A 10,171-nucleotide genomic window follows, 5' to 3' on the forward strand; every position below is an offset into this window, starting at 1 on the left:
TTACAGGCTCCAAAAAGATATGATCCAGCAAATTTGTAAGATTCGATTCATGACTGATTTAAATCAAAGTGACCACGACTTGACACGACTTTAATATCACAAAGACTTTAATTATCACAAAACTGTCTTAAGACTGTTATAATTATGACAAGACATAGGCCATGTATATGAATGTTATGACAGATGTAATTAACAAGCACCAAATCAATTTTAAAAAAACATACAAAGATTTTTGTAGTTCTATGTGGGAGGTTTCTCGAGGACGATTGTGTCCTCGCCAGCAAGAAAAGTAATTTGTGCAGCTGTTATCATTATTTCTTATTTGCAGACATACATTATTTCAATGCATTCCTTCCCTAGACTTATTTAAATTCGAATTTACATTTAAATTGGACAATCTAACCTAACAGGCAATACAATACTGTGACTTTTGCACAATATATCTCATGGTATATGGTCAGGTTTTTTTTTTGACAGTGGATAGCAGACACTGACGCCGATTTTTATCAGTTTTTGTTTCATTGTGTAACAGTAACAGTGTATGTAACAGTACTTTTATTTGAGGAGATGATTTTACTACTTTTCACACCGCTAAAGATAGATTAAAATGAATTATGAATCTGTTTAGACCATCAATCAATTTTCACCTTATTATAGTCATGTATGTATAGAGAATATGTTGCAAAAATCAACACAAGCATAAAGAGAACATGTGACCTCCACTCATGAATTAAACCCTGTTGGCTATGAGATCAGAACAAACAGTAAAACTTCAATTTAAATGGCCAATTAGGAGCCAGATAACTTGCCTATGAGTACATACACTTTTTTTCATGTACACTGGCAAATGGGTCATCATCAACTTGGGGTCAGGCAAAGGTGGAGCCTCTCATTAGGGCAATGGTACCATTATATTTGTCATTGAATAAATGGTCCCCAAATTCTAAAGTTGTCCTTTAATATCTGATTCCCTATTCTTTTTTTTAGTATTATGTTAAACTCCACCCATTTGTCTTATTTGAGTCACAGTCAATGCTGACTTATTTATATTTAGAGTGATAGTGCACAATTCAGAGAAGTCATGTTTTGTGAAATTATTTGTACCATTGTTTTCATACTTGGTGATATTTTATTTAGTTATAGCAAAAAAAGATGTCATTTTATAACTGCTGTCACATCTTTCATTTTTTTTACTGCCTGAGAACACAATTTAGCTGCCACAAAAATAAATATTCATCTTAAAATTCATATCATTTGTTGTACATTTGTGAGATTTAGGTCGTGCTTGTATCAGCCGAACGGATTATTGCAAAAGGATAACTTTTGCCTGTAGGATGAAATAGCGTATATTTTTTCCTAACAAAAGCATTTTTTTTTTATTTTCAGAAACATTATTGTTGATGTAATCAGTAATATCATCTCATCCACTGCAATATAGTGCGGTTCTCTGGCTTCCCCTGCTGTTATAAGTCAAACAGTGCAAATCAGACAATTGCTCCCTTCATCATTTCCATTACATTTCCAGTCTGTGTATTTGAAGTTTTTGACTGTTATGAATGCTACAATTCACTATTCTATGAATTTTTCATACAGGTAAAAAAGATGCTGTTTTAAATTTGATCAGCGACTATTGAATAATTGTACATTGGAGCAAAGCAATAGCAGTTAATTTTGTTGTTTCAGTAACATAATTACAAGATGCTCTATCCTGGTTTCCTTGAATATGACAAAATATTTTTTCAATGATCAGGTGTCTTGTTTTTCTTTTGTGGCATTATAATGCATGTATCAGATCCAATTTACAGAGATGTTATGGGGAAAACACATCAAAAGAAGTTTTGGGGGATTCTTATATGCAATATAAGGTCATTTAAATCTCTTGGTTATTTAAAATTCGAATTGCTTAGACTCCTTGAAGGCTTCAGTTCTCTGGCTGCTACAAAGGCCTTAAAATGACTTCCTTCGTATAAGAAAAGTGGGTAAGTTTGACATTGTGGAATACTCTATCCCTGTACAGTAGTCGGTAAAGAGACACGGTAAATTTAGCCAACAATAATGTACAGGGGATCTCCACTAGAAGAAGAGTGGTGTACACGAGAGCTTGGGATTGGCACTCTTTATATTTTGTGTTCTCATAAGAACGTAAACTGGGTGACTTCTCCAGTCGCGGCTGTGTAGGGCAAGTGAAAACAACTGGGGTTGTCTGTTTTGATGGGGATGTTGTCGTCAGAGTGGTAGTGGTAGGCTTGGACGTCCAGTTAGGGGTGGGCGCATTTGTTGTGATTGATGCTTCCATGGTTGTTCCTGGAATTGTGCTAGGTAGCGTGCTTATTACTGTCGTAGCTGCAGTGGTAATGGTGGATGTAGCTGTTGTTGGTAATATCATTGTAGTTGAACCTGTTGGCGTGGTTATTTGGGGAGTCGGTGTGAAAGTGATTCTTGGCGAGGTTGTAGATGGAACTGTTGTGGGTGTGGTTGTTGGCAATGTGACCATAAGTGCAGCTGTTGTTGTCAAAATTGTTGTGGGCAAAGGAATTTCCGTGGTGATCGGCCTCATAGTGCTAGCTGGTATGCTTGTCATCAAAATGGTGGTTTGTGTGGTGGTAACTTGTGCGCTTGTTGTAACCAGTGATGTGGTAGGGGAGGTCTTGGGTGTTGTTTGCTGTGTAGTCTTCATGTCAGTAGTTGTTCCTTCAGGAGCAATTGTTGTATAAGCTGTCGTAGCTTTAGGAGTGGTAGATGTAAGGGTGGTTGGCGAAGGAGTTGTTGGCATTGTTGTTGTGAGGGTGGTGGTTGGTCCTAAAGTTGGGAGAGTAGTTGGGAGAGTAGTTGTATGTAACATGGTGGTTGTGGAGGGAATGGTTGGGCATATAAATTGGTCCTCTTCCAATGACTTGATCTCCTGGTCTTTAAGATCATCTGGATACCAACAGACAACTGGTTTACGGAGGGTCGCAGAGTTTGCTTTTATCCAGCGATAGAGGTGAATAAGTTTACAATCACAATTCCAGGGATTGTCATGTAGATAAACTTTGGTTAGATGTGTTAAAGACTGAAAAATATTGGGAGGCAGTGTTTGAAGTTTGTTGCCTGAGAGGTCCAGGGTCCTCAAAGATGGAAGGTTTTCAAACACGTGAGAATCTAGAGAGTCTATCTTGTTGTTGAGGAGATTCAAATCAGTGAGTTTGTTCAGTTCTTCAAAGTGGTCGGATGACAGAGTAGAAAAGTTATTCTTGGATAGATCGAGCTTAGTCAGACTAGTCAGAGGACTGAATATCGCTTTTGGAAGGTCGGACAAATTGTTTTGACGAAAGCTTAAATCTCTAATTTTGTTCACTTTTCCAAACAGCACAGAGGGAAGGCTTGATAATTTGTTCTTGTGAAGGGTCAATGTTTTCAGGTTAGGGAAGCCGACAAAGTATTCTTCTGGTAAACTTGTCAAGAGATTGTCATCCAATATGATCTTAATCAGTTTGTCTTTATGGGGAAACTGAGTGGCAGATATTTCTGTTATTTTGTTGCTAGCCAAAGATATCTCTCTTAAATTTGGTAAATTTTGAAAAAGGTCCTCTGGAATGGCAGTCAGTTGATTTTCATAAAGCCGCAGTGTGGCCAGTTTGTTTAGTTTAGAGAACCAGGCAGTTTTCACTTCAGGGAGGCGATTTTTAGCCAAATGGAGCATTATGAGGTTATTCAGGCCATCAAAAGTCTCATCTTCAATGGATGCAATCTCATTTCCATGTAAGTGGAGCTCTCTAACCTTTTTAAGACCTTCAAACAAACCGTGCTCAAGATTACGGATCTTGTTCAATTTTAAAATAATTATCTCCAGGTTGCTGACACCTGAAAAGACTCCCACTGGTACGGACGTCAGGGGGGTGCTGGAGATTTCAACAAGCTTCATATCAGACAGACCTTCAAAAGCCCCTGGCTCAACATTAGTGGTGTTTGTGTTTATGAACTCTACCTTTTCCAATCGAGGGTTTTCCATAAAGGCGTCTTTAGGGATTGTTTTGATGTGACTGTCCAAAAAGAAGATTTCAGTCACCCCTGCACTCAGATTACGAGGGATTTCTGTAGCTCCGTTTAAGACAATTCGATTTTCTGAAGGGCAGTCTGTCGGTTTTTTACATATTTGTTTTTGAGTCCATAAGTAGTCCAACAATGTAAACAGAAAAAAAAGAATGATGTGTCGTCTCTGCATGCTTGTTTTACTACAAAAAGAGAGATTATGTTACTGGACTTGCATTTCAAAATGAAATATTCTAAAAAGTGTCAAAGTAAACTGCCTACCTGATGGATTCCTGTTGCAAAATGCAGAAGAGGGTTGCATCAGGCAGAATATGCAGTCTTTAAGTTCTTGTCTATATGACAACATGGCAAGCGACACTTTAGGGTGTGGCCAACATGTTCCTGTGACTGAAGATAAGGACCGAGATAGTTTTTTTTCAACTAATTACGTCACAGGGTTGCAATGAGGCTCCAAAAATAGCAATTAAAAAAAAATCATGTGTATATTTTACCCACTTGTATGCTGTCTCTAATTGTTTTCAGAAACGAACAGCATTGTCACTTTGTTTTAATGCAATGCCATTTTTAATTTGACATGGATTAGTGGATTTCATGTTTCATTATTTAAGGTTTTTTTTTCCATGACCCAAAAATAACTGGAATGAAAAAAAAAATGTTTTAGAGTCCAATTAGTCATAACTGAAATAATGCACTCTGTTTGGTAGCATAATAGGTTGAGTGGTGCAAAGCAGGTCTGGTTTCAAATTTGCCTTTTGGGTGGGTGGAATTTCTCCAAGCTACTATAGCTTCCCACAAATAAACTAAGATTTAACGGCCTTAATTTGCTCAATTTAATTTTTTAATTGAATTATCAAAGATAGTCCTATGCATAATAGGTTTAATTCTGCAACATAAATTGAACTGAAATGAGTCATTGTAGTATTTAATACAGCAGTGCTTTCAGTGCAAAACATTTTTTCTTTCCATGTGTTACAAACCAACGTTTAATATCACTGAAAACCAAAGCAAATGCTTCAATATTTTTTTTCTTTTTATACAGTAATATGTATAGCCTAAGGATTTTTTGAGTGTATTTCGTGTAGTAATAATGAACCAACAGAAGATGTCAGTGTCAGAATGGTACTAAACAGTCTCAGCAATACCTCTTGTTACAGCACTTAACTCTTAATAGTAAGTTCATTCATGCTTATTTTTCATTTTTTTCTGGTGTGTTTTTCAATATATAAGATATGTCCTGTGTCATTGTGCCCTGCGATTGGTGACCATAGTTTATTTTTCTATTTTAGCCAGATTACTGTATAAATGCTGGTATGCAGTAGAGGCGTGTGCATCATTAAATAAGCAAAATAAGAGGAAGAGGCCAATGTAATTCTATTTTTTTGTTATTAATGTTTTTCTCACTGTTGTCTAGTTCACTCTTTGGATTTTTTTCTGTGTGTTCCGTCAGTATAAACACAGTCATAGCTGATATGTGTCACTTGTAATATATACATGAGAATACAGAAAAATAACACACACCAACAGAACCGTTATCTAGTCTCAGACTTGGTAAAATCAAATATGGGATGGAAATTTACTGGGCAAATCACGGATATCATCAAAGCTTTGCCTTGTCTCTTTGAATTTTAGTTTGGTTGGAGTAAATAACGTTGCATAGTTTAAGCGATTCACATTTTTCACCCTCCCCTGTTGACCCAGTTCTGATTGGGTCATGTGGTGTAAAATGAAAAAAAAACATGAATGGAATCAATTTTTCAGCTGGAATCCTGTCTCCTCCAAATGTGGATAGAAATGTAATATGACAATTTGGATATACACAATGGGATCCTGGTATCGATATAATAATCCGTGTGATTATGTTCTCATAGCATTGTTGAGCCCAACAAAACCCCTACTTTGAATAATCAATCAAACAAAAGAACAACAGAAGCAACAGAAAATATATTTTTAAAAATGGTTCTGAGTGATGAGCCATTGAATCCGCTTGTGTTCCTAATAAAACTCAAACTTGGGTTAGTTCATCGGCATAGCTACAAGAACTGGCCTGTAAAAACAAAAAATGCTGTACCAATGTATGTTGAATGTATGCACATGCATCTCTCTCTCTTACCAGGGAGGAGGACCCTATAACAATCATACTCAGCAGGATCCTCCTCCAACAGAAATGGAGACCCTAAATTGTAAATATTTTTTTTATGTTTCGCACATACAAAATTGGTATACTTTTAAGGGGTTTAGTTGGTAGTATTGGAGCAATTTAAGGCTTTTTACATGTAAAAAGCGTCTCTACATATGAAAAGTTCAAGTTACGAAACAAGTCTTGGAACCAATTCATTTCGTAAATAGAGGTACAACTGTGTATGTATATCTTAAGCCACATATATTCTAAATCAGAATACTAGTTGACTGCATTGTAAATCCAGCCAACGTAAAGCAGTTAAATTTACAGCATAGAGTTCCTGCTCCTGTGGTTTATCTGTCCTCTCTTCCTTCTCCTACAGTAAAGACAGCCAAAGATGGTGGCACTTATGATGATTGTGGTGACAACTGCGACGACAATGAGGATGATGGAAGTGTGGTGAGGAACATGTCCCTCTTCCCCCTGTCCATTTCTCGTCACTTCATCCCCTGAGGACGATGTTATCATCCCAGCAGGTGAAGAAGTACTTCTGTTCAATGGTGGCGGTGGTTTCCTGCTCTTCTCTGTTGAGGCCAGCAGTGTCTGTTGTGTGTGACTTTGCTTCCCCAAGTCTTCTTCTCTCAGCAAAGCAACCATCTTCCCACTCAGACTTAGCGGAGTATCACACAGCACGAGGGTCTGGTTGACCTTTAATGGGTCCCTTCTCAGCCAGTTTCGAAGAGGCAGAATATCCTCATCACACCTCCAAGGGTTCTGGTGAAGAAGTACCTCCTCTGCCACAGAAAGCGCGTCAAGATCTCTCTGAAGCAGGTTTTCAAGAGTGTTATTTCTTAGGTCAATCTGTTCCAAGTGACTCAGACCTTGGAGAAATCCAGCTGGCAATGGACTGATAAAATTGTGTTCCAGAGAGATGTTTACCAGCATGGGAAGACCTTGGAATGTGCCAGCTTGTAATGTTTTCAGAAGGTTGGTATGAAGTGATATCTCACCGATATGTTCCAACCCTGCAAAGGCTCTGGGGGATACGTAGCTAATCCTGTTGCGACTTAGGACCAGGAGACGCAGCTGGGTGAGATTTTTAAAGGTGTAATCCTCTATGCGACTTAGTTTGTTGTCATACAGCCATAAGTCCTGCAGGGCCATGGGACCAAAAACCTCTGGACTCAGGCTTTCCAGCTGGTTTTCATACAAGGAGATCTGGGATAGCAGTGGAAGGTTCAAAAGGAGTCCTGGTGGGATCGACTTCAGTTTGTTTTTGGAGAGGAACAGCTTTGTGAGTTTTGTAGTCTTTGAGAACAAGTCGTGTTGGAGATGAGTGATATGATTGTCCTGCAAGGATAATTCCTCTAAATTGGGCAGATCATCAAAACTTCCACTGGGGATTTCCTGGAGAACATTTTTATTTAGTCGAAGATATTTCAGTTTTGAAAGCCCTTTGAATGTCCCACTAGACAATTGACTAATGTCATTTCTTGCGAGTAGTAAGTACTCCAGCTCAGTGAGAGGGTGAAAGGTTTCCATGGGTATTGAGTTCAGTTGGTTCTGAGTGAGATCAAGGGCAGACAGAACTTTGAATGTGGTGAACCATTTTGGACGAAGTACCTTCATCTTGTTTCGGTTTAGATTCAGAGTTTTGAGCGCCTGAAGATTTTGGAACAAGCCCTCAGGCAGATCTTGCAATTCAGTTCCAGTAATTGCCAAGGCCTCTAATTTCACAGTGGAATCAAACGTGCCATGTTGGATTTCCCTCAACGTTGTGTTGTCGATAGCAAACTTTAATACATTAGTGAGAGAAGTAAGGTCCTCCGCTTTCAAAGAGTAGATGTTGAAGTTGGAAAGGTACAGGGTAGTAGTAAACGATGGCAAAGGAGGGACACTTGAGAGTCCAATGCATAGCATTTCGTCTCCGTTACATTGACATTCAAATGGACATGCCCAAACAAAAATGTTGAGGCAGGATAAAAATAGGAACACCTGAAAGATGTGGGGATCGTCCATTTTGTCCCTAGACAAAAGACAAACGTGGAAATTATCATTCATTTTAATTTCAATGAACCTGTTACCAGCACATTAGTAATAGATACAGCCTACACATTAAGATATTTTTTTATTCACCAAGTGGACTCATATTTAGTGGCAATAAATTACTTACAGAGCCTCAATAGCTCTTTATCATGCAAAATCTGATGGTAATTGGATTGGATAACTTTATTCATCCCGTATTTGGGAAATTTCATTGTCACAGTAGCAAGAGGAAAGGCATTTTAGACATAAATAGATAGGTAATAAGCAAGTTAAAAAATAAATACATAAATAACTATATAAATAAATATATAAAACCCTATCAACTGTAAAATTCCCACGTCATTTTTCATCAGAATTGCCAGAAACATGCAAGTATGGATGTATCTGTGTATGGGAGTTTGTCTAGTAATAATAATAATAATAATAATAATAATAATAATAATAATAATAATCGGACATAGGCTTATTTGGGCAAAGTCAGTATGCAAAGACTATTTTTACACAATGACCTCTTTGACCCCATACATTTGTTGTTTCATATTTTGCAACAATTAGGCCTGGTAACATCTATAGTTCGACATGCCATCAGCAAACTTTGTGACGGACTCAAGTCTTTCATCTGTTTTTTTTTTTTTCCTAACTGCATTCATTCGTTGTACTGTTTTTTTTTTTTTTTGAATTTTTGGTTCTCACAAAGATGTTTTCTTTACCACGAGCAAAAACCTACGGAAACACAATGATAATTAATGCTGACCACTGCATTATTCCAGTGCAGTTTCCTTATTTTCCTTTTGAGCGAAAGATTGGTCACACATGACACAACCATAACATATCCTTCCAAAAGGTCATTTTATAATTGTGCATTGAATATAAATCCTGCTTTGACATTGCACTCCATGATAGAGAAGTTTCCCAAATATGGCCAAGGCAGTTCTACTTCACCTTGGAAGTGCTTTGATTTTTTTTCTTCCTTTTAGGACTTGAAGAATAATTTATAATCCACATTTAAACAATAATAGTAATTATACTGTTTACAATCTTTAATGGAAAAACATATTCATTCAGTGTATATCATATTTCACATCAGTAGGTGTAGCATTTATGTGTAGTAGACAGTCTAAGAATCAAATAATCAGAGTAATCATTAACTTGTGCCAAGTCCTTCGCAAGTATGTCACAAGAAATCTACTTAACCACACAAGCTCAAAAACACACGACATTCTGCATTGCTTACCTTGAATGGTGGCAGATGATTGAAAACACACTGTGGAGTTGTGTTCGTATCTCTTCTGCACACACTCACTGCCTCCCTCCCCTTATGAAATCCTTCGTTGAAAATTTCCCACTCACACCATCACATTTTCTGGGTCTTTATCATCACAGGGATCCCATTTTGCTTCACTTTTTGCGTACGCCCATGAAATCCGTAGCTCGTCATCATCATCATCATCACCCCAGTCACATTTTTGTTTAATGAGGGTGATTGGGGAAGGGGGAAACCCCACCCTCTCTGGTGTCAGTACTGGTATGAATGCACGCATTGGGACTTTTGAGATGGGCCATGTGTTTGTAATTACCGTATGTTGTATGTTTTACTTTCTTCTTTAGGAAACAGATGTTGTATTTAAGACTCAGGTCATGTACAGAGGAAGTTTTTCGTGTTGCTTTTTGTAAAAGTAATTGTAGTCTGTGTTCATTGTTATGGGCCAGATAATGGTGCTCTGTTTTTCAATGCAAGGAAAGGCCTATTGTATAGTTTGGGTGGCTAAATGAGATTCAAATCCTCAGAATGTTGAAATACAAAGTTTAATACCTGTTTTTATCTGAGACCTCAATGTTAGAACAGAACTTTAAATAATGTTCCAACCGCAGAGTCACATTTGAACCTAAACAAACTCCTTCTTTACCGCAAAATCCAGATAGCGAGGGTGGAGCCACACTAACATATAGACACCTCATAGTAACCCGCAACTT

At 37.7% G+C, this 10,171-nt stretch overlaps 2 protein-coding genes across 2 annotated transcripts; both read right to left on the reverse strand.

Moving 5' to 3' along the window:
• Window positions 1-1,349: 1,349 nt before the first annotated feature.
• On the reverse strand, window positions 1,350-4,431 carry LOC144078496 (uncharacterized). Its single transcript, XM_077606591.1, has 2 exons — window positions 4,294-4,431; window positions 1,350-4,214 (listed from the first exon to the last, which is right to left on the reverse strand). Exon 2 carries the CDS (start codon window positions 4,202-4,204, stop codon window positions 1,937-1,939), a length of 2,268 nt encoding a protein of 755 aa, XP_077462717.1. The 5' UTR covers window positions 4,205-4,214; window positions 4,294-4,431; the 3' UTR covers window positions 1,350-1,936.
• Window positions 4,432-4,938: 507 nt separating this feature from the next.
• LOC144078500 (uncharacterized) lies at window positions 4,939-9,637 on the reverse strand. The gene is made up of 2 exons (XM_077606595.1): window positions 9,432-9,637; window positions 4,939-8,177 (listed from the first exon to the last, which is right to left on the reverse strand). The coding sequence occupies exon 2, from the start codon at window positions 8,168-8,170 to the stop codon at window positions 6,476-6,478; it is 1,695 nt and encodes a 564-aa protein (XP_077462721.1). The 5' UTR covers window positions 8,171-8,177; window positions 9,432-9,637; the 3' UTR covers window positions 4,939-6,475.
• Between the last annotated feature and the right edge of the window lie 534 nt (window positions 9,638-10,171).

Source organism: Stigmatopora argus, chromosome 8, assembly GCF_051989625.1.
Source record: "Stigmatopora argus isolate UIUO_Sarg chromosome 8, RoL_Sarg_1.0, whole genome shotgun sequence".
NCBI classification, from domain to species: Eukaryota; Metazoa; Chordata; class Actinopteri; order Syngnathiformes; family Syngnathidae; genus Stigmatopora; species Stigmatopora argus.

Coding starts and splice junctions, on each gene's coding strand:
- LOC144078496 (XM_077606591.1), bottom strand. CDS start 4,204: ATGCAGAGACGACACATCATTCTTTTTTTTCTGTTTACATTGTTGGAC.
- LOC144078500 (XM_077606595.1), bottom strand. CDS start 8,170: ATGGACGATCCCCACATCTTTCAGGTGTTCCTATTTTTATCCTGCCTC.